This window comes from Periophthalmus magnuspinnatus, chromosome 4, assembly GCF_009829125.3.
Source record: "Periophthalmus magnuspinnatus isolate fPerMag1 chromosome 4, fPerMag1.2.pri, whole genome shotgun sequence".
Lineage (NCBI taxonomy): Eukaryota > Metazoa > Chordata > Actinopteri > Gobiiformes > Gobiidae > Periophthalmus > Periophthalmus magnuspinnatus.
This window is the reverse complement of record NC_047129.1, coordinates 21904280-21929832: the sequence shown is the minus strand read 5'-3', so window position 1 is coordinate 21929832 and position 25553 is coordinate 21904280. Positions and strand designations below refer to the sequence as shown.

Genomic DNA, 25553 nt, shown 5'->3' with positions numbered 1-25553 from the left:
AGAGCACTTTTTCATAAATACTGTCTACAAAAGCAAGATGCAAAACAATACACTATAACTTCACAAACCTGATGCAATGTGCATCATTAGCAGGTGTAATGTGATTGTGGCCTGAAAGGGAAGTGACTTATATATAGCATTTTCAAAACAATAAAAGGTGATCTAATTATGTTATGTCTTAGCAAATAATGCCCCATAGAGGTGTATTACCTTCTCTTTAAGGAATCACACCAAACATTCCTGTTTTCTACCCCCTCACAGACAGCACCCACAGGGAGAACCCACACCATGCTGAGGCTCCCTGGTGATCACAGCTTGTCCTCACCCTGACAGTAAACCTCCTCCTGCTCCCTCTCTTCTGCTCTTTATTTACCTCGGTCGGCTCTCATCTTTTCATTTGTGCGGGCCCCTTTCCAAACCCTCCTGTTTCTATGACGACAGCAGCAGCGACACACCATTTCTCATTTTAATAACTGCTATGTGCTCAGTGGGTTAGTGAGGCCATTGATGATGATGATGATGATGAAGGCATTTGCAGGGAGGACAGATTCAGACAGGATACTGCAGGTATGTCCCATTTATACTTCAGCATTAGACAACTCCACTGATAAAGGCTCAATCTTTTCTTTTTTTTTTCTTCAATTATTTTTTGGTCAGTTTGCTCTCTAAATATACAAGCTTTTATGTGGAAACAACAACACTGTCCAATCAGCACCTATTGAATGAATGCTGTGTCTTTACATGGTGTGATGTAATCTCCAGTTTGTACGTGTGTGCTACACAAGTGTGGTTGATTAGAAGAGCTTCTTAGGCCCAGATAAACGACTTTTAATGAGTATAACCACAGAATCTCTACAGGAGACACCACACTCACAGAGGAGCTAAGCACTCCGCAGCACTTTGCCTTTTATCCAAACACACTTCACATGTACTTACTGAGACAACGTGGTGGGGGTGCTTGTTCAAATATTAACTCAGGAAAGGAGTCTTATTTGTATTTTAAAGGATCTGTATCCTGGACAAGATCAGTCCAACCCAGTGTCCACCCCGGATCACAATCTTTAGTTCAACTGGCCAATAATTAAATTTATGCTTTTGAGCTTTTTTTATCCTCTTCATTTACTTGAGTAAATTTTCTTTAAAGGAACTGTATGTAACCTGTGCTCTTGCAGTTTTTTTTTTTTAAAAAAAGGTACTATAATCACTACCGGACTTGTGTTGCCAATGTCTTAACCTGCAGATAGAGGACACATACAACTTTTTCTCACTCTCAGTATATGGCCATGACTCATGAGCTGCAGAGGCTGCACTAGCACTGATTAATGATTAGAGGTGCAGGTGCTGGTATTTAGGTAGTGACCATTCACATCAGAGAGAGTCCTTTTAGATTTAAGCCAACTCGATTTCAGCATTGACAGGCAACCCAAATGAGACACTCATGTGAGGCTCATTCTGTTTTTTGATTGAATAATTATCTTGAGAATCAAAACTCTAAATTATAACTACTTGGTGATCATAGCCAATATTTTTGTAATCAAGAATAAATGAAAATCACAATTGTTACCAGTAAAAGCTTTTAATTTATTTTTATTTATTTATTTATTTCAGGGACAATGCACATCAATAAACATTTGCATGTAAATATGCCAGAATTAGCCCGAGGGCTATTTTTCATCCGTAGTCCCGGGACAGGTGTAAAATGTCAACCTGTAGGAAATAAAATACAACAGAATAAAAACAAGGTTATTATTTACACTCTAAAATCATTCTTACATACAGTCGCATACAACTCCATTCTTATAGTCATAAAACCACATTCAGCCACATACATTCATTTTCAGCCACAAACATGACATACCGTTGTCTACATACACACAGACACAAACAGACATACAACAAAACTCAAACAGAGGCAGGATGGCGACAGGAGCATCGAGAGGTGGATGTTAGTGGTGACAAGACTGATTTTCAATTAACCATTTCTTTAACTGTAATTTAAATGAGGTGTAAGTGGGGAGACTTCTAATTGTGGTGGGGGTGGTGTTCCAGTCATGGGCAGCTTTCACAGAGAAGGTGGTTTGGCCAAAGAGACTTTTTCTGAGTGGGATGATGCAGTCCCCTCTCGATGCCCCTCTGGTTCTTTTGTGGTCAGAGGTCCTGATGTGAATAAACTGTGTGAGTGGAGGAGATGACAAGCCATGAATGATTTTAAATATGAGACAGAGATGAGCATATTTGACCAAGTTTTCCCAGTTCAGTAGATTGTGTTTTTGGAGGATTGGACAGTGGTGATAAGAGTATGGTTTCTGATCGAGAGTTTTGATGGTCCCTTTAAAAAGAGAGTGGATGGGTTTTAGAGCTGTAGAAGTTGAGTGAGACCAGACAGTGAGACAGTAAGTGATATGGGAAAGTATCATGGAATGTATGAACATTTTGGCTGACTGTATGGACATTTGAGGTCGAATGTGTCGAAAATTGCCGAGATTAAATTTGATGCGATTACTGATGATTTTTATGTGTGATTTGAAAGTGAGTTTTGAATCAAGGGTGACACCGAGGTATTTGTATTCTGGAACCACCTGGAGCTGTTCACCGCACACACGGACATCAGGACTTATGGAGGAGATGTTATGAGATTTGGTGAAGAACATTACGACTGTTTTGGATGTGTTTAGCTGTAGACATGAGTGCTGTAACCAATTTGTGACATGAACTAGGGCCTGTGTGAGTTTGGCAGATACGGTGGAGATGTTTGTTCCATGGACATAGAGAACTGTGTCATCAGCATACATCTGAACAGAGACATTAGAGCAAACAGATGGGAGATCATTAATGTATAGTGAGAATAATAATGGACCTAAAATTGACCCTTGTGGGACACCAGTGAAGAGACTAAGGGGGGAGGAAAGATGTGACTGAATTCTAACATATTGAGAGCGGTCTGTTAAATAAGCCTGAATCCATTTTACAGTATTGGCAGAGAAATTGAAATGTTGCAACTTATTCAGCAGAATGTTGTGATTAACCGTGTCAAATGCCTTTCTCAGATCAAGAAAAACAGTGCCAACGACCCCACCCTTGTCCAGTGATTGACGAATATTTTCTGTAAAGAAGCAAGTGGCCGTTTCAGTTGAATAGTTGGTTCGAAATCCAAACTGCATTGGGTGTAGTGTGAATGGGGTGGTGTTAAGGTGGTTTATAATCTGTTCAGCAACTAGTTTCTCAGCAACTTTGGACATTATGGGAAGTATACTTATTGGTCTGTAGTTGGCTAAAGAATGAGGGTCAGCTATATTTAATTAGAAAATAACCTTCTATCGAGACACAGATCAACTTTATGAATCAAAATCATACATACAGTTCTTTTAAAAGACACATATGCCAGACTGCCTTTAAACCATTTTCTCTTGGTTTAAAGTCAGTCTGGCATATGTTTATGTTGTTGCTGTGTTGTTGTGTTGTCTCTTTCAGTCATCCTATGTCTCCCCGTGAGCCTCAGAAATCACACCATTTCAATTCAAGTCCCTGTGCAGTTTTTAGGTTCACAAAAATTTGCCAGACTTGGTTTAAACCTTTCTGATCTCATATTCGCATATTCTGTTGTTTTTTCATGAGTAATGCCTATTGTGATCAGCAGAGGGAGCTCTATCTTAGATCTGGTTATTTGCCTCTAGCCTCTTGAAATATTGCTTATTCATCTTCCACAAAGAACTCAAACTTCTTAAATATAAAGTTTTTATTTTATTCAAGTAGCTTGGAGCTGCATAATTTTGTTCATTGCAGTAGATTTTGAGTCAGTCCGAAGATCACAGAGTTCATCCGTGTGCTGGTTTGTGATTGGATCATGTTTATTCTGATCGGACCACTCAGAAGCAGTCTTTTCACATCAGTTCACCAGTCTATTAATCCAAAGGTAAAATCAACAGAAGAAGGGCCATGCTTGATTCCTGCTCCTCAGCATCCCCTGGACTTTGTGAGTGCCATGGTCTGACAGAATCATTCAGTAAGTGCTTCACATGGAGTTACAGTGGGTTTGTAAGTCCCAACAAACAAGTAAGTCCATCATTCTCAGTCAGGCATATTGTCACACAGAAACAAACAAACTAATATCAAATCCCTAATGGTGAAATGGTTTCAAATTTAGGAAAAACTGGACATTTGATCAATCACAAATACAAAAAGCCAAATAAATGAACAGATTTGAATACATTTTCTGATCTATATGTGTGCTGCTGGAGTTGGACCCCCTGTTAGAACATGGCCTCTGGGCTGGAGGTCAGGGAGGTATGGAGGTTAAGGCACACACCTTGTGTGGAAATTTGCTTTTGCTGAAAATTTGACCCATCCCTTAATGGCGCTCGGAGCAAGTGACCTAGGGTCTTGGTGGGGGGTACACTGTGTGCAGTAGCTACCTTGAGAATGTGTCTACTGTACATGTTTTAGGTTGAACACCAGATCTTCTTACTGTGAGTTGAGTGTGTCTGATTCAGCCCTCCCTGCTGGTGTGTCTCGTGTCCTACCTTATTCACGTTATTTTGCTCCGACCACATTGGCCATTTTGACATTTCTTGTAAAGTGAGAATTCGATTAATTTCATTGGAGAAGTCTCATCCCTAAATGATATGTGAAATTATATGATACGTAATTTCACATATGAAATTGATTTGTGTAAAAGGTTCATGTGCAACATCGTGTGTAGTGGTATAGCGCAGTTCACTGGTCCTATTGGTCCCAGCTCTCCCTTGCTGGAGTACATCTAGCATTCACTGATCTTGTTGGTTGGCAAAGACCCCAGCCTCCCATTGCAGAGCTCTCTGATTCTTGTGCCGCGACACCCGAGTCGACTCCACCACCTGACAACAGCACACATCAGAATGCGCATACTGATACATATCCTATACATTCAAATGTCCCACTGTCGGAGTTATCAGGTATTAAAGTGAAAATAGTTCAAAGTCATATGGGAAAACATACCTCATTGTTGACAGAATCAATTGGTTGGATTCCAGCATACTGCAAAACATAAAGAGAAGCAGTATATGATATATGATGATGATAATGATAATGACAACAACAACAACAACAACAACAACAACAATAATAATAATAATAATAATAATAATAATAATAATAATAAAAATAATAATAATATAGTTGGTACAATATTTTTTTATTTTGCAATTATGAAGATATTTGTATTCAGATTATTACAACTAGATGAAAGACACTCAAAACTGGCACACAATTATGGTCAATACACCTGTCTTACAAACTGACATAGGAGCAGCTGCCATAATGTTCTAATCACTGCCGATCACACCAACACGTGATGATGAAGTGTCTTGGCCAAGAACACAATAACAGTAGTGATCGGGCCACCAACCTCTGAGTTTGTACAAACTAGGGCTGTCAAAAGTATCAAAACTCTGATACTAACTGATACTAAAACTAATATTGCAACTAGATATTCACGTGAGCAGGTATCAATACTAAAAAATTCACATTCACAGGACAGAAATAAATCTTTCTGAATAGCTTTAGAATGAAAGAAAATCTTGAGCTATATCAGAACTGTATCAGAAGTATAAGGCCACGTAGACTAGTATAGGCCCATTGACCACTATGAATCATATCTGGACTCCTGAGGAATTACACAGATATATGACCACGTGGTACTGTAAAAGAAAGTACTATGATTTAATGTCTGTTTATTATCATCATGGTATTGGAATTGGTGTTGAGTACTGAGTCTATTCCTTATTATCAAAATCTAGAAATTTTAGTATCATAGCGGCACTAGAACAAAGAGACTGAACTCACTGCGCTCTCCTCCAGCTTCAGTTTGCCCCTTCTCTCCTCAAAGTCCTGCAGCAGGGTCTGGGTGAGTCCTCGGAACGGTAGAGGGATTCTGTGGGAGGGAGTCTGGGGGGTCTGGGGGGTCTGGGGGGTTGTCATCCAGGCCATATTGCTGGAAGGGGTCTGTGGGGTCTGGGGGGCAGGAGACCAGGGCTGGGGGGACATCAGGGGAAGACTGGACAAACGCAGAGAGGGACGAGGAGAAGAGGAGGTCCGGGACTCGGCTTTACCTGTGAGGAAAAGAGAGCATTTATTGACTGATCAGATCTGTGATGATGTGCATGATGATAGCTGTGGTTTTGTAGACTTTCTGACCCAAGACATAACTTATATCAGGGTTGAACCAGGAGTGGGCCACAACTGAGCTAGGACTGTACCAGAACTGAACCAGGATAAAACCAGGACTAAATCAGAACTAAACCGAGACCAAGACTGAACACAAGCTGAACCAGGATGAACAAAGACTGAACCGGGACTGAACCAGCATTGAAACAAGACTAAATCAGAACTAAACCAGGATTGAACCAGGACTAAACCAGAAATAAACCATGATTAAACCAGGATTAAACTAGGACTAAACCAGAACTGAACCAGAAGTGTTGTTGTCTCCTCCACTGATCCTGGTCAGTACATGGTTTGTGAGGACTTCCTGGCTCCTTATTGCTCATAGTTACACATTAATATGACAGAACCCATCTCTCCTGAATCCAGACTTTGGTCGTACAGTTACTCATTCTCCTCTGGGTCTTTACGAGGAGCCCAGAACAGATCAGCTGACTGTACTCATCTGAGGGACAGAGCATAAAACTAAATGTTTTTGTCCTCTCTAAATGATTAAAGGGCCTGTATTGTTCAAAACATACTTTTTAATAGATAAATGTTGTTCCCTAATCAAAACATACAGAATATTGTTAAGAATCAGTCATGAATTTTTGAGTAATAAACGTAGGTAAAGGTGGAATCATTGCATTTAATACTGAAAAATACTATCATGACATCACATACTAAGATACAAATTTTGTGGCTGTACAACAAAGCTGACGTCGAGATGTCTCCCATTGGTGCAATGTATTTTGACTTTTGCAGGTGGCGCTGTCGCACCTTTTTTTTTTTTTAATGCCAAGTTATGCAACATATAAGAAATTGTAAAAAATTTTGGCAGGCCTGAATTTTGGGCAAAATGCTCAGAGGGTCAAATTCCTACTCAAAGAACAGAAGAGGAAGAAATTAAAATAATTTAAGCTGCAAGCGGCATCAAACGGCCCTTGCGGGCCACACTTCGCACTTGGCCGACCCGGCAGTCCCTAGAGATGGCGCTGATGCGCCACTTCTCTCTTCTATTGCAGCTTTTGCCTGTACTTGTCACTAAACAAAGTCAATGTACATTGGTAGCACTGATGCACTAAAATGGAATAACATGGGTTTTTCCATGCACTGCCATGACAACACAGTGCAAAAAACAATGATGCAAAAAACAACATGAGTCCCCTTGATATTTTTGCAAGGGAAACCCATTTTGGCTGCTTGTGTCTGCGATCTTGTCCTTTTGGTGATTAACCAAAGCTCATGACCATACCACAACAGTCCGATACAGTGACAGCATCACTGCAGATGCCTTCCTTCCGTCACTTGTAACAAGACCCCGAGATAGTTGAACTCCTCCACTTGAGGTGGGCACTCTCCACCCACCCACCCTGCTCTGGTCATACAGGGTCCAGACAGTCCTTAGCAAAGGGCCCAAGACCCCGTACTCATGGAACACCCCCCACAGGACACCACCAGGGACATGAAGGCCTTCTCCAAATCCACACAAAGCACATGTGGGCTGCCTGGGCAAACTACCATGAGCCCTCGAGCTGTTGAGTATAGAGCTGATCTTGTGTTCCGCAACTGGGAAGAAAACCACACTGCTCCTCCTGAATCTGAGGTTCGACTATCGGTCAGATTCTCTTCTCCAGTACCCTGGAATGGACCTTACCGGGAAGGCTGAGGAGTGTGATTCCCCTGTAGTTAGAACGCACCCTTAAACAAAGGGACCACCAACCTGGTCTACCATTCCACAGGCACTGTCCCCAACCACCACGCGATGTTGCAGAGGTGTGTCAACCAAGACAGCCCCACAACATCCAGGGATTTAAGATACTCCAGATGGATCTCATCCACCCCCGAGGAGCTTGCCAACCACCTCAGCCAGGGTGATGGATGAGTCCAAGTCCTCAGTCTCTGCTTCCACCTGACAGTGAGATTGAGGAGATCCTCAAAGCATTTGTTCCATTGTCCAACAACATCCCCAGTTGAGGTCAGCAGCTTTCCACCCGCACTGTCAACAGTGTTGGTGACGCACTGCTACTGCCTCCTTAGGCTTTGAACGGTTTGCCCGAATTTCCGACTGATAGTCCTCCTTCATGGCCTCCCCAAACTCCTCCCAGCCCTGAGTTTTTGCCACTGCGACCGCATGGGCTGCGGCAAGCTTGACCTGATGGTACCTAAACGTAGGGGCTTTCCATGCTTGGGCACGGTTCAGTTGTGCTAGTGTGGGTGGACCCTAAGGTTCTATGAATTCTATGATGACTGCCAGAGTTTACGGTCACTTTAAAGTTCTTGCATTTTGAAAGACAAGTGTAATGGGTGCTATGTGCTGTGCACACATTTAGATGTCCAGGTACAAAGCACTGCCCTCTGGCAGTCACCCGAAATTCATAGAACCTTAGTTACATACCTAACTCTTTTTAGTATCATTCAGTCACATTTTTTTCTCCCCATAAATAACAGCTATCGTAAAAGAGTTTTCTTAATATATAAGAAATAAATGCTCTTATTTCAAATGCTTTAGCTTGGTATGGTAAAAATAATCATATGCAGACTATCACTGTGCAAGTCACAGTCTCTTTTTACAGATAACAAACTGTAAAGTTCTCGCCACCTCGGTCATTATATGGGTCAGAGCTGATAATAAAGTGATTTCTGGACTTAGCTCCCAATATAACACAAAGGAAGAATGTCATAAGGAAGTACCTGCTCACTGTATCAAATGAAACTATTCTGTTTTATTGTAGGTGTAAGATGGAGCCCTGATTATGCTCTGGGGTAGGAGATGTTTTGGCAAGTTTCTAAAGTCAAGGTTCAACCATTTAGCAGATCATTCTCATTTATAACGGCTATGTAATGTGATGATGCTGGTCAATAAGGGTCCACTTCTCATTCAACCATGTAGGCCAGTTTTTATTTTTGTAGAGTCCAGGTTGCTATAATGTGATCCCATTGGTTCACCTTTGCCCAGGCATTTGTTGTTTTTTTTTACTTAAAGGTACAGTATGTTTCCATGGAAACAGAAAGTTAAAGTCATACTGAATATTCTCAATTGATATAGACACGTTTTATTGCTTTTGGTTATAAAATCTTGAAAGATTACAGCTAAAGCAACATTTCCATGGAAACAAGCAGAATGAGATGTTCCTACAGGCCAAACCAGGTTTGTGGAGATGCAAGTTTGCTCACTCTAAGGATGTATATTTTTTCTATGTTTTTCAGTGCAATGAAACCAAAATTGAAAAAAAAAAAACTGAAATTATTTAAATGATCAATAAAAGCCTGATTTGCTTACTTAAGATTTATTTTGCAATGTGAGAACTGTGATAGATCCAACTCTCAACAGTGAATAACGAAAATCGCCTCACCTGTCTTGATCTGTGGGTAGAACTGCGTGGTGGCCATCTTGTCTGCCTGCTGCACTAGCGTCTGCGGGGAGTACACCTGCCTGACCTGAGCCTCCCTCTGCTCTCTTAGCTCCTGCTCCCGCCTCAGCGCCTCCTCGATGTCCCGCTCGATGAACTGTGCAGCCTGCCCTCTGGTGTGCAGGCCAGTCTGCTCCAGTCTGTCCCTCCACATTGAGGTCTGAGGACTACGAGCCCTGGGGCTGTCCTGCTTTTGCTCCTGCTTAGATGGAGCTGAATTTTCTGGGTGTTTGTGAGGATAACAAGACAATAGCAAGACGTCATCACTGAAGAAATCGACTCTAGACCTTTCTATACTATCACCTTTAAAACCATTTTCCATTTTGTCTCCGTTTTGATTTTGCCATCTTTCTTTGAAGCTTTTAAATCCTTCAAATTCCTGATTTCTTGCTAGTACCTGATCATTTTGCTTTGCATAGCTGTATCCTTCTACTCGCTTTGCTCCAGGTACATATGGTTCAACGTACTCTTGAATTTGTTTGGTATAACTTTGTCCATTGTCGGTTTTGCTTCCATCATGGGTGGTGTAATTTTGCTTTTGTAAGGCATAGTCAACAACATCCAACTTTGCTTCCTGTCCCATGTTTTCGTTCAAGGTCTCAAATGCCTTGGTTACTGCATATTCCTGGTTGCTTTGTCCCACATCACCTTCAATAGCGTTTGATTGCAGGATATCATAACTGTGAGCCCGCACAAGCCTTGGACCTGCTAACTCTTGCGTGGTACTATCTTGTTTGATTGCTTCTTCCTTTCTTTGGATTTCCTGGAAGATAAAACTCGCTCTACCCTTGTCTTTAGTGCGCGAAGGTGTTAGTGGCACCTGCAACTGCAATCTTTTGGTTTTGATTTCCACCATTTCGCTAACACTACTCTGCAGGCCTCGGGATCTACGCAAGTTTTCTTCCCGTTCTTGGGCGATCCTTATCTCCCGCTCAATTGGCGTCTCTGGCTCTACGTTAAACTGGAATGTGTTATTTACCATTTGGATTGGATTATGTGCTAACCCGTCAATGTTGCTATAACGAAAATTCATTGAAAGTCCATCTGAATCTCCCAAATAGCTGCTTTGTCGACTATGGCTAGTACTTTGATCTTTCTCTTCAGCTTTAAAATCTTCCACATTTGGTTTGAACATTAGCTCCTCCTTTCTTACTTCCCTGTCTACCACAGTAACATCTTGTTTTAGCTTTGGCGATGTCTTCACTTCAATTTTGCGAGGTCGTATAATCGGGTCTAACTTATTTTGCTCCATTTGGACAAATTGTTTCCTTGCGTCATCAAAGTTAATCTGCTCTTTGTTTATGGCGTCAGAATCAACTGTCGGTCTTGGTTTAGGGGTTACATGGCTAAAGCTAATACTGAAGCCCTCGATCAGTCTGTTTGTATCACTCGTTAGACTGTCCAATTCTTTCTCAGCCACTGGAGTCTTCTTTGGAGCTTGACCGCGAATTATCTCCCTCCGCAGTTGCCTTTCCTCCTGCTCTCCAACCACCTTGTAGCCGTACCTTGGGGTGATATCATACTGTGAATCTGTGTCGTCTTGGAATAAACTCCCGGGTTTTTTGTGACTGCTGTAGGCTTGGAGTTTGTAGGCGTTCTCCTGTCTCAAAGTGGCAAGGTGTGATTGGCGTTGGGGCGAGACCATCCAGGCTTCGTTTTGCTCAGCCTCAGAGCTAAAGGGGTCTTCCACAAAAGAGTAGAACCCGCTGTGGGAGCCAGCACTGCTGCTGCAGGGGCTGATGGGGAGCTCGTCGCTGGAGCTACCTCCGTCCTGAGACACAGACATTTGCCGAGCAGTCACCACCATGTCATCCAAAGACTCACTGGTACCTGGAGAATCAAATACATAGATTACAAGTAGGTAATTAATTTTATTTTAATGAGGATTCAGCCATGTTTAGTTTAGTTTAGTCTAGTCAATGATCAGCTTGGGTCTTTTTAACAATCAATTAAGAATCAATCCTCTGTCAGTACAATCAAATCAAAATCACTGGGGGACAATTTAAGCACACTGAGCTGTTTGGACTAGGGTGGAATAAATTGGGCTATTTTGTTTAAATTGGCAGTGATTAAAAGTCTGTCATGTATGTTCATAAAATCAGCACTGAACTGAATACTGAATTAACCTGGCCAGTAAGATGCATTCTTGCTATATTTGTGAGTTCACAAACTCATGAGAAGTCATCTGGCCCAGCTCCTGCTGTTGTGATTGTGCCCAGGCCAAAAGTGGTTCAGGCCAATCACAGAGCAGCATTGTTCTCAAATGAACCAAAACAAACATAATAATGCCAACGGATGAACATTGGACTATTTTGTTTGTGAAAAATGTGCAGAGGCTTTTGCATTTGTGGATGGGAACGATGCCTGTGCTTTTCTCTCAGCTGGAGAGCAATTAATATAAGAAAGAAAATCATAATTTTTCTTTTTTGCCATATCACCTAGTCTTAATTACAAACTTCGTAGATTGTGTATGGCACTGTGGCACTTAGCAACGCTCTCCATCGAACCTCTTGCTAATAGTAGTGGGAGTGACTTCGGGGAAAAAAGGCATCTGATTGGTCTGTTATTAATGTTCATAGCTCGATTTGCGAACAAAATTGTGAAATAAAAACACCAGGATCATGTAGAGCAGGGTAACAGGAACATTTAAGGTCAGAATGACTAGCCTTATTAAGGATTTTCTAAAACCTGTGAATGGTTAAGAGTTATTATCAGTTTATGAAAGTTGGAAAAAATGCACTCCTTATTCAACTCTTCGCTCACCTTTCACATACAGTGAGGACTGGCTGCCGTCTGCAGAGATGCTGTTAGTGTAGAAAACCTCATCGTCCTGTTCAGCAGAGATGGAGCGCAGGTCTGAGGGCTGCAGAGAGGGAGACAGGGGCCGGAGCACCCAGCGGCGAGGAGTGCTGTCCATGACCGTGGCCCAGAGAGGGAGGGTCTCTGTGGGGGAGGGGCTTGGTGGAAGGGTTTTCTCAGGAGAGGGGATCAGTAGGGGAGGAGTCAGGTGAGAGGAGGGCTCTACAGGGGAGGAGTCAGGTGGGAGGAGGGCTCTACAGGGGAGGAGTCAGGTGGCAGGAGGACTCTACAGGGGAGGAGTCAGGTGGGTCAAGTTCAGACTGCTGAGAAAATCCTGTTGTCCAAGTGCAGACAGTCTCTGAAGGAGAAATAGCATGGAAAGGGTGTTAGGGGTGGGTGATATGCTCAAAATAATAATTTTCTGGTGTCAAGATCACGATTCCATCATGGATCCAGTTGTTTGTATATTTATGTATGTTTCTAAAAAGTAACTAAAGTCATCTACTGCCTCTGAGAGCTCAAACGTAACTGTGATTGGTTAAATCCACTTGTCACTCACTCAAGGCATTGCAGAAGCTGACCGATAAGAGGAGTGTGTGAGGAAAAATATCCATGTTTAAGCATAGAGCTGCATCCAACAGAAAAGCACTGGATCACAATATGACACACTTTTACTGTATATAAATGTTGGTTATTCTTTATAAATGATGCTCTTTCAGTGCAACATCATAAAATGAATAATACATTTTGTTAAATTTAGTAATTTTTCGAATAAAAACTCAACATCTCTTAAAATCCCCGTACACCTTTTTTCCATGAGTTAGAGCAAAATGTGTCTTGCCCCATTACAGATATACTATATCAGCAGGTCTTGAGGTCAAAATATGTCTGCAGTTAATTATAAAGCATTTTATTGTCTGAGAATCAGAAAGTATGCTTTAACATGCTAGTTGTTGTTAGCTTTTATAAACTCATCACAGTGAATAATTAGGATGCTCGGGACGCATAAGGGAAGTGAGGAGTCACTATGGATCACTGCAAACCATTTAAAATGAACTATTTCTGTTTTTTACATTTTTAAAATGGCAAAAATCAGGTGCAGAAGCTGTGCAGCCATCTGAAGATGTCACCGCCTACACTTTATATAAAGTGCATTTTGTAAAGTGGACCATTTTTTTCTTTCAGATAAGGGTGCACATGGTGTTTAAAATGTTTAGATGTTTTAATCCAAGAACTCTATTAGTGTAACTGTGGAAACTGAGTAAAGATAGACCTAAGAGTGGGTTGCTATGGAAACAGATGACAGGTCAGTGTTATTATGTGAAGTGTGTTTCTGTCAGCTTGGAGAAAGAACATGGACCTGCTGCCAACAGGAGAAGTCATGTGTGGAGAAGCCCAGAATACACACGCACACATCGCCAGGGGCAACTCAGTCTGGAACATTTTCACAAACGAAAACTCAGCCATATGTCGTTGCAACACCAAGTAAGCTATTGGGTGGTTGGTGACTTTAAAGGTTGCCATGGCGATAGATATGTTAAATCCATACTGTGGAAGTCTAACATGAGTCCATGAACTCAAGCACGCGGTGGTGACTTTAAAGGTGCACTATGTACATTTTCTGATGTCGACTTTGCCAGCTGCTTGTCTCCATGGAGATGTTATTGCTCTGGAATGTTGCACAGTATGGCATTAAACATATATTGCCAAAAATACCTTGAAAAACATATATTCTTTCTTTATTGTGAGCATGAGAGCCTCTCCTCAAATGTTACCTGTAACTTGGCTTGGTGGTGTAATCTACTTTTTCCTCCTTGCGATGCCACTAAAATCATTCGAATCATTTGGATCATTTCAGCCCTGGATTTGCCAAACTTTGAAGTTACTGCTATTGTTTTAACCTGACTGAAACTGCTTTGCTCCTTGGTGCAGTAGCATATATTAGAGACTTTCTACTGACAATCTCTAATTTACAAAAGGTAAAACTAATATATCCAAATATCCGTTTTAGGTAATATAGGGTTTTTAATGCTATACTGTGAAAGATTATGCAGTAACATGGATACAAGCAGGTGGTGGACCGTCCACCAGAAATGTTACACAGTGCAGATTTAAACATGATATTATTGTGTATTTGAAGGCTATATTTCCCTCTTTATCCCAACAATAAAACAATAAAGAATGTAAATTACAGTCCCACAGGAGCAGTGTCGTAAATATTTGTGATACAGTGAGACAGCAGTTCAGAGGAAGGTGGATTATCCAGTCCATTATGTAGGTGCTTTTACAGTTGCAGTTTTATCTCATTTTATTCTGTGATTTATCAGCAATTTATTTTATTTTCAGTGGTGACAGAACTTTGTCCCATTTTATAATTTAGAGCCAAGAATACCCATGAAGTGTATCTGTAATTAATTATACAATACAGATAAGAGAGAGATTTATTGAAAACTGGTCCCAGGAGAAAATCTAAAATCCTGACATCACATTACCATGACAACACTGTGTTACTATGGTAAAATAATGCCATAAGTGACAGTGTGTAACTGTGTTGCTAACACAACGTTATTACAGTGTGTTGTAACAGAGTATTACTATGGTGAGAGTGTTGCTATGGTAAAAGAATGTTACACATGATGAGAACATGTATGGTTACAAGAACGGTCCTATGGTGAGTGTGTTACTATGGTAAAACAATATTACACTATGATGGGAGTGTTAGTATGTTGAGTTACTATGTGAGAGTGTTTTTATGGCAATAGTGTCTTACTATGGTGGCAGAGTGTTACTATGGTGACTACGTGTTACTGTAGTGACCTAGCGTTACTATGGTGATTAAGTACTACTAAGGTGAGACAGTGTGAACATGTTAAGAGACTGTTACTACTGTAAAACAGCATTACCATGGTGACGAGCATTACCATGGTGAGATAGTATTACCATAGCGATCCGGTGCAGCCATGGGCTGGCTACATTATAGAGCAGAGTTAGTGCAGTGAGTGGAGGTCTGTGAGGGCCAGATAAGACACTCCTCTGCACTCTCTCTGCTCTCTGCTGATAACCACACTGTTTATGAAGCCACAGTACACACATGTGTAGTCTATAATATATTGTGTGCTATAGCTTTACTCTGCTGTTTATTTCTGCAAGCTTACAACTTGAAAGCCTATAAGTACTAAGAGTAACAACAACCGTAGCTGAAGTATCTAAACAGAAATGCATTAGTAAGTGTACTATTATTTTGTTTTGCAGAAGTAGCTTTGATATGTCATCCTAATAAGAATTACTCGAGTAAAAGTAGAATTTACATTTGGTAAATATACTACTAAAGTTCAGAGGAGCAGTAGGGACATAACATCTGATTTAGATCCATCCATGTTGGCTAGTAGTCACATGTCATTAGCATTAGCTTGAAAATGAACTTTTTTAGTAACTATTCACCAGATTTCTTCAAATATCAGTTACACATGTGGATATAATTCTGAAATGAATCTACAAATAATGCTTGTACACAGTTAAGTAGTCCATGTTTACCTTTTTTTTAAAAATATATTCTTTAATTAAATGTTTTTCAGGCTACACTTTATGTAGACAAAAATATGTTTCTTGTTACTTGCTTTTTAAAATTTGTATCATTAATTCAAAGGAGATACCCAAATTTGCACCTAATTATCTGTTGTAACATACATCAGATTTTATATTTAAACAGTTAGTACATGAAGCATATATCCATCAAAAGCTTTGTTGTGTATATGTGTGAGTAGATCGATTAGAGTGTCCTACCTGTTGTGAGCCCAGGCTGTACAGACTGCAGACAACTGACTAAGACAAAGTTCAGCTCATGTCAGGCCCTGCCCACTTCACACGACGTGCTCTATCCTGAGGTCAGAGGTCAACCAGACAGGCCCATTTAAACCGTCTGGACATGCTTTTGTATAATTTTGTATCAGGGATGTTATTAAAGCTATATCCTCACAGTGATCGGTCCATGAGGATTCGCTGTTTAAATGCAGCTGTGGGCTCAAATACAGATATATGTTGTCTATTTTGTGTCATCCTCTGAATGAGTGACAGGTGAATCATGGACTATAAACCCTTTATAAATCCTATGAATGTTCCAAATTCTAGACTGGAGGCGAAAGGAAGTAGACTAGAACATATTTAAACTGACATCAGCTCTAAATGCTAATGAGTTTAAGTCTTTATAACTAATTTTAGCTTTCTATTGATACTTTACAGCTGAAGTCATCAATATTCTCTGTGGGTGTACTACTAACTGTGTGTGTGCTTTGTCTGAGGCCTTGTTAATCACAATCTGACCAGAAAGAACTGTGCTGTTACACCTAAACAGGATCATGAACGCTTGTATTGATCGCAGGCTCCTGAAAATGTGTTTTTAAATTAATTTTCCAAAAAATAAAATCCATTTTGTTTGTTTTTCTTGAGTTTTCATCTTAAAACCTTTTTTGCTGTGTTTACTAATGTGTCACCATGGTAACTAATGAACATTTTGCCATACACATACATGTAGAACCCCTCAGCATTAGGTCACTCCAAAGTATCAATTAAATCAAACAGAAAAAATACTAAGCTTAAAGAGCAGGATTACAGAAGCAGAAAACAAAACTTTATGCAACAACTTCACAAACCTGATGCGATGTGCGGTAGTTTCATTAGCAGGACGCACACTGATTGAGTTGTAATAGCGCTCTGAAGGGGGAGTGTGGGGAGCAAAGGGGGGGATGACTCAGAATGTTAAAAGCATCGGTGTTAGTATGTTGTTTTAGGTGAATATAGCATTTTCAAAACAATAAAAAGTAATATGGTGATCTAAATATGTTATGTGTTGCAATTAATACACCATTTTGCTTCACAAAAACAAAAATTTGTCATAAAGTAGATTAATAAAAAATGATTGTGGGGTCAACATTGCTAAGTGATTGTTAAATAAAACCTCAACAACCAATGTAAAGTACAACTGTGTCATTAAACCAGGCTTAAATGACTTTCACTTCCACTTCCATTTGATTTTCACATTTTATGGCATTCTGTGGTTAATCCCAAATTTTCCATTGTATCTTACCTTTAATTTCAAACATTGTCGTGTTCTGGTATAAGGAAACCCACCGAATTTCTTCTGGTTCTTTATTTTCTGAACACAAGCGCCACTGTAGGCTGTAACCCATGCCAAAACAACATCAGTCTCAACTCACTAGAGCCAGTCTGCAAAACAGAGCAGTAACTCACGAAAAGAGCCTTCACATCAACCTGTCGGCATAGCAACCAAGTGTTACGTATGAAAAGCAGTTACATTAACAACAAAAGGTGTCAACTCTGAACTAAACACAAAATATCCGTCCATTACACTATTCAATAAACAGCACATTCACTTTCAGACACATTGACATTTGGCCTACAGTGAGTAGAAAGCATAGTTTCAGCCCAGCGGTCACTGGCCTCTCACACTCAAACACTGCCCAGAGTAAAAACACTTACCACATTACACTCCACATCAGAGACCTGTTTACATAAAGAGATCACAGTTTGGACCCCATATGTGGTCGTGTAGTGTTATTTTAAAGGGACATGTGCTGAAAAATGTACTTTTATGAGTTTTGACCCTTATTACACTGGTGCTTCCTCATAATTAGACACTAGAGTTGTCACAATATCAATTCAATTTTGGTACTAAGGAATAGATTCAAAGTTTTTAATTAGACAATACAGTGTGATTTTCAGAATTAAATAGTAGTACTTTCTTTTATATTACCATGTGGCCTCATATCTGTGTAACCCCCAGTGGTCCACATACTAGTCTATGTGGTCTTATACGTGTTTTGATACAGCTTAAGATCATTTTAAAGCTATTCAGGAAAAGTTCATTTTTGTCCTGTGTATGTGACCTTTTTTTTTATTATCGATACCTGCTCAAATGAGTATCTAGTTTTGTTAATAGTATCTGATTTCGGCAATTGTAGCTTACTGAGCGTTGTACTTTGAGTGATTCATGCATGTTTGAGCAATCTTGTATTGTCCTGCATTTGAGGCTTGAGTGTTCTGAAGATTGTAATTTTCACCTACCCCTAATCCATGTCCACTTCCCTATACTAACTTCCATTTATTCAATTAATTTAGACTCCGGGTCATACATGTAGGGTTGAAAAATACCATATAACCATTTGTCATTAATAAAAAAGATACAATAACATCCACTGCCTGCGAAGTTGAGGTGCAGCTGTGAAGAGGTGGGGCTTATCAGTTCTGCATATTTAAACAGGATGTCAATGGTTCTGTTTCTACACTCAGCCATTTTAGACCAATTTAAAAATTACTTAATAAAAGAAACAAGTCCGTTGACTTAAAAGTGGACTTTCTGTGAGGTCTCTATGGGGATAGATACGTTTTATGCCACACCTTAGAACATTTCAGACAAAGCAAAACATCTCCACTGAGACAAACAGATGGCATCATTATCACAAAAATTACACAGTGTAAGAGTTGAGAGAAGACTGAAATCTGAACTGCTAAACAAAGAATTCCCTGTATTTCATGTTTGTAGTGGTTTAAAGTGCAGGGTTAGCAGATTAGCAGTCAGTCAGACCCAGGGCAGTTGTGACTACAAAATACCAAAGTGTAGAGAGTAAATTGATTTGAGTGTCAAAGAAGAAATATAAAAGCACCATTAAAACAGCTTTGGCTTAGTGTGAAAAGTCTAGACTCTACATAAAAAGAGTATTCATGGTCTGTGAATGTGTAAATAAACAGATGATACTAGCCTGTTCCTGCATGTAAATATTCAGTATGTGAAAGTTACAGAGATGTTTATCTGCTGCCCTCTGCTGTTCACCAGTGAACATACACTCTGTTGGGTTGATGCTAACATCAAGTATTTTAAAGAATATTTGCATTTACAAATGTTTGTATAAAGGAGACAAAAAAAAAGGAAAAAAAAAAGAAGAAGCAGAGTTTGCAACAACAACAACAACAACTACCATGCTAACATTCCTGACACATTTCCTGATAGTCAAACAATGGACCTTAAGAGCTCAATAGTGGTGGCCCACCACCTGCTTAATGTACAAGACATGGCACATTCTGCTCAAATACATGAAAAAATAAATAAAATATAATAAATTGTGTACATTTTTACCTATAAAATAAAACACATATGACTCTAGCTATTGCCCTTGTAGGAGAAAAATAATGGTCAAAAATTTTTATAAATTATTTTAGGCAACCTAAAAAACTGGGTGAACAATAAAAACACATAAAAAATGATGTGGACATAATAATGCAACCCCACAAAGGAACAGAATGTGCACAACAGCACACCACAGGACCACTGTTCCCACTATAATTTTACCAATCCAGTTGATCTAGAAAAAAGAGATGAAATGGGGCACATTAGTGTCCTATGAGTGTTCTGGTGGCAGCAGGTGAGGGCTGATCACTATATTTACCTTTATTGTCATTGCACACCAGGATAATGAGAGTACCAGGTACTATTCTGATCAACACACACAAACACACAAAAAGAGAGTGATGTAAAATCAATCACTCAAAAAATTAAACAAAATAATAAATCAATGTTAATATTCAATTGTAAGCTTTAAACACATTTGTATATTTATGGAGACCTGCTTGTGGGCTGAACATTGCACAGAATCTTACAGCTAATCATAAGGAGGATTCAAATATGGCCTGAGAGAGATCGCTAAAATACTCAAACATGCAAAGAAATACAACTCCATGGAAACAAGTAGGTATCGGACCCTCCACTAGAAAATTTACCTAGAGTGCCCATAGTAATTCTGCATCATTTATAACCTTTGATTTTATTGATACTTCGCAGTGACATCACATTGGGGGGGGGGGGGGGGGGGGGGTTAGGGTATGTCTATGGTGGAATGTTCAGCAGTTACCATGGAGACACAATGCACACAGACAAAAAAGTTTTAAGATTGTCTGAAAACTCAAGGAAAAATATAAAATATTTAACCAACACATTTTCAGGAACCTGCGATCAATACGAGCTTTCATGGCACTGTTTAGGTGTTTGATTTTCTATAAAAAGGTGAGAGTGACTGACTGAAAAACTGTTGGCTAACGCTGGCTAGCTTGTGACTGTAGTGTTATTTGGGAGGGACTTGTTTAACAGCACAGATCACTTCACCTGTTGTTGCTCTAAGTCAGGACTTTCTAATCAGATTGTGTTAAAATAAAGCTAATCTAATAGAGCTTCTAACAGAATAGTGCCTTTGTTAGCATTACACCTCCAGGGAATGTTGATAACATCAGCTGCAAAGTATCAGTTGGGAAAATAAACAGACATGTGATGAGTATATTAATGTGCTGCCCAGGCCTGTTCACCCAACATTCATTAATTTTTCAACAAAATTCTCATGTTGAAGTTCCAAAGTTTACTCACGTCTCTGGTGCTCCTCCTCTTCCCTCCTCCTCTTCACCCCTCCTCTTCACCCCTCCTCCTCGCTCCTCCCTGTGTGTTGGACAGTCCAGTCAGAGTGGACTGAGGTCCAGAGACATGCTGACCACACACAACATGACAAAGCCACGCTCCACTCTCTGTGTTTGTGTCACTGTTTGTCATTGTGCGTTACTGGGAGTGACCTCAATATACGCCACTTATAGACAGGCCTATAATGTAACATTACTGGGGATACTGTTGTATTACATACTAAATATTAGGGAAAAAAGTAAACTGCAAAATTTAAGTAAACATTTGTAATAACAGAAACTGTTTTACTAACCTCCTGTTCAAAACTACAGAACTGAGAGGCTCTGCATTGTGCCATTTCACTGTGACAAGCAGCACATTTTAATCTATGTTTTATTGTTGACAGTGGCTATGTGACACCGCAGAACACATACAACCTAGAGAGTCTGCATGTGCAGAAAGAGCAGTGGGTGTAGTTAGTGGGATGGTGAAAACGGAGATTTTCTTTAGCACTCAAACCTCAAATGCAGGACAGGATTACTCAAAAATGTAAGAATCAATCTAAATAAAACTGTGGAGCAAGCTGAATATTTACATAATATTTCCCATATAATCTCAAACTGTGTTTCATTGTTTTGCTGCAGCAATAAAATGCAAAAGGAATCATACAGCCCATGATCCTTCACTTCGTTACTGTATAACCAACATGAAAATTGGTTGATTAATTATTTGGAATATGACAGTAATGATATAGCTCAAGAAAGTTCAGTCAATAAAACAATAAATAGTATGCTACAATATGGTTACAATTGTATTAAAATGTATTTTATTGGACCATTGAGCCCAAAATTAAAGAAAATAAGTTGTATCTTGTGTGTAAGAAATACTTCTCAGACAGTCATATGGCTCTTTATTCACTTTTCACAGTGGTTCGGTAAAGGGCAGCATGCTCTGGTCCTACAGGGCGTGCAAGGCCTAGGCAACAGGTTTCCATGGAGACGGACGTGTCTCTGGTGATCTTCTGGTGAAGGGGTCATTTTTCTATGGAGACAAAGGAGTCAGCAGGTGTCCATGGAAATGAAGGGGTCAGGGGTCAGCTGGTTGACATGGATATGAAGGGGTCAAAAGGTTTCCATGGAGATGTAGGGGGTAGTAGGTTTCTATGGAAATAAAGTGTGTCTCAGGTGACATCCATGGTGATGAACAAGTCAGCAAGTTTCTGTAGGTGTCATCTGGTTTCCATGGAGACGCAGGGGGTCAGCCGGTTTCCATGGAGATGCAGGGGGTCAGCCGGTTTCCATGGAGATGCAGGGGTCAGCAGGTTTCTGTGAATACACAGGAGCTGGGTCTGTCCCGGTCTACCTCACAAGGATCAAACCAGACCCCAGGATGGGACTGGAAGTGAGGTTCCTTCACAATAAAGGTCTCAGACAACTGCACACAGAGACAGTCAAGAGGGCACTGAGCATGTGCAACACTGATAACTTCTGTATCCTTGTGTACCAGATGGCCTCCTGTCCTCCTGTATGTCAGATAGCCTCCCGTCCTCCTATATCCCTGTGTTTCAGATGCACCAACAATGTGTATTTTATGTTATTTTATGTTTTTGTTGATATTTCTTGGGCACGCCAGCAAAATTACTGTCTGAAATGACCATTTTATACTAACATTACAGAGCATACATGAGGCAGATGCATGGAGGTGACAGTGCTGGTGTGAGTGGGAGCGGAGCAGAGCAGGGAGGGCAGCAACATGCCTTTAGTCTCCAGAGAGTGAACCATGTGGCACAGGCCAAGAGCGCTATGATACACCATCATCACAGCAGTGTGCACATGGAGGAGAGCTAATCACTTGAGAGCTTAAGAAAAGCCACTGAAGTAGGAATATGTCCAGGTGTCTTTATATCTTCTATAATAAAAAAAAAAAATTACATTTATATAATAAAAAAATGTATCATTGTATAATGAATTATGTCTATGTCCTCTTTAAAAATAAAAAATACAATTTCATGCACTAAAATGAGATTTTTATTTTTATTTTTTAATAGTTATTTATCCCGCAATATCCTCCCCCAGCCCCTCTGACTGGGGTGGTACTGTGCATCTGTGGTGCTGAAATCAAACTCTAGAGAAAACATTTGTATGGAAGCACGCACACACTCACCACGCTCTTTAGTCAGACTTTAATCTACAGTGTGTATTAGCCCTTTACATGTTAAGGCTTCATTTCCATGGCGACATCAGCAAAGGCTCATGGGTAAAACACTGGTACAGGACACAGACACATACCACGACATTTAGGGGTTCAGCTTTAGAAAACGGTCACAGTAAAAACGGTAACTTATAGTTCACATTCTGACAGACAAATGCAATACAAAACCAGGTGAGGTATTCAAATCAAGTGTTCACGTGTCAGACGTGTTAGTGTGGTGAGGAGCAGTGAAAGCAGTGCACTAGGCTATGTGCAGATCATGAGGGGTGAGTGGAGATGGTAAAGTTGGTTAGCTCTAGGAAGGGTTGGGCAACAACATAAAAATTAATAACTTAAAGTGGAACTTTCTGAAACTATATCCAGACCATATTTTAGCAGCACATCAGAAATGTGCTCAAATGTCGCCTAAATGTCTTGGTTAAAAGTATCAGACAAATGAAAAGGACTACAACTAGAATATACACTACCGGTCAAAAGTTTGGACACACCTTCTCATTAAATGTTGTTGTTTTTTTTTCCCTTTATATTTACTACTTTCTACATTTTGGTTAGATACAGATATCGAATATATGACGCAAGATATGTGGAATTATGTAACAAGGACAAAAGTTCAATAACAAAATATATATTTTTTATATTTTATACTCAAATCGTCAAAGTAGCCACACTTTGCTTTGTTGATAACTTTAGAAAAACCCTTGGACTTTTCTCAGTGAGCTTCATGATGAAGTCTTCTGAAATGGTTTTCACTTCACAGGTGCCACGTTAGGGTCAAGAAATGACAAAAGTGCAATTCAGGGTTCAAAGCAAAGGGTGGCTAATTTTTTAAATTTTTTATTTAAACTCTAAAACAAGTTTTTGAGTTTATTTTTTGTTTACTACATCCCATGTGTGTCATACATAGTTTTCATGCCTTCAATGAGAATCTACAATGTTAATAGTCATGAAATTAAAGGAAAAAATAAAATAATAACTTTCGACTGGTAGTGTAAATTTATACTATTTCGTAGTTTATCACAGCCAAAACTACAATTTAAATTGGTTTGTCATTTGCCCTTTCGTACTGGAAACCCACTTAGTACATTAGCTAAACTTCTCTTATTTAATACAAACTGTTTTATTAGTTTTTGGGGTTTGTGTTTAACATAAAAAGAACAAACTCATCAAACACAGAGCCCCCCTACATGTTGTTAAAAAGCAATCTGATATATTATCAGTATCAGTAGCAGAAAATGCTGAGGCATTTTAATGAGAGTAAAGGCATATTAGAGGGCCAATTCTGGAGTTATTTCTGTTCTTACCAGTCCTGGAGACTCAGGACTTCAAAGATGTAGATTTGGGATGCCTCCAGTCGCTGTGTTGTAGCTCTACACGGGGTCCCGTGGATGTAACACTCCGCTTGGGCATTTTGAATGCTAGATTGCTAGTTAATAAAACATTTCTCCTGAATGATCTCTTCACTTTGCTTTTTATCATTCTTTACGGATAAAGTCTCTGGCCTTAGACTGTCACTCCTGTCTGCTGTGAACCTTGTAGCTCCAACAGTCTGTAATTCAGTCTTTGAGTATTTTGAGCCAGTGTCTATCTTGGACTTGTAAAAATATATATAAATAAATAGCTAAACCCTTCCTTGTGTCCACTAAATATTATTTCTGCTTGGGCATGACAGTGTGATTGGTCTTCTGTCCTCTTATCTTGGGCTGATTGTGGACTCTTTGTTAAAACTGGACAAGCACATTAGCTCTGTCATAGAGTCCAGCTTCTTTGAGTTGAGGCTCCTTGCTAAAGTAAAGCCCTACCTTCCACAGGAAGATTTTGAAAAAGCAATTCACCCATAACTCATTACGTAACACTGCATCTAGATTATTGTAATCCTTTGTATGTGGGGCTGGACCAGGGCTCTCTGCAGCGCTTACAGCATGTCCAGAACACTGCAGCACATCACAGCTGCACTGGCTTCCTCTTTCATATTGGGTGCAATTCAAATGTTACTGATTGTGTTGAAATGTCTGCACTTTTCTCGATCCACTATTAAAGGGAGTTACTGTAGCTCTATACTCCACCAAGAGCTCTGAGGTCAGATGTCTAACTCTTGCTGGCTGTGCCCAAAGCCAGACTCAAGAGGTGACAGAGCTTTTTCTGTGGCAGCGCCCACACTATGGAACAGCGCCCTCTGTCTGTCAGATCCTCTCAGTCTTTAATGCAGTTTAAGACTAGGCTGAAAACCCACCTCTTCTCCCTGGCATTTAATACTGGCTAGACGGGATATCTCGGTGTTTTATTCTTCTTTACCTATGTATCGTTTTATCTTTATATTTGTTTTTGTTGACTTTGTATGTGAAGAACTTTGGTCAGATGAAGTAGTTTTAAATGTGCTGTATAAATAAACCTGAATTGAACTGAACTGAATAAACATAATATTATAATTATCAATATAAATAAACAATATAATCTGTAAAGTTACTATAAATGCCTAGAAATGCTTTTATTTTCTATGA

At 39.9% G+C, this 25553-nt stretch overlaps 2 protein-coding genes across 2 annotated transcripts in view; both read right to left on the bottom strand.

Annotated features, from left to right (window-relative positions):
* Window positions 1-7334, bottom strand: part of smim7 (small integral membrane protein 7) — a 46589-nt gene extending 39255 nt beyond the window's left edge. The window contains exon 1 of the mRNA XM_033965444.2: window positions 7331-7334. The gene's annotated coding sequence lies outside the window, so the exon portion shown is untranslated. The remainder of the gene's footprint in view (window positions 1-7330) is intronic.
* On the bottom strand, window positions 1566-16207 carry misp (mitotic spindle positioning). Its single transcript, XM_033965625.2, has 6 exons — window positions 16173-16207; window positions 12354-12747; window positions 9534-11420; window positions 5821-6086; window positions 4975-5013; window positions 1566-4853 (listed from the first exon to the last, which is right to left on the bottom strand). The coding sequence occupies exons 2-6, from the start codon at window positions 12505-12507 to the stop codon at window positions 4764-4766; spliced, it is 2436 nt and encodes an 811-aa protein (XP_033821516.1). The 5' UTR covers window positions 12508-12747; window positions 16173-16207; the 3' UTR covers window positions 1566-4763.
* Between the last annotated feature and the right edge of the window lie 9346 nt (window positions 16208-25553).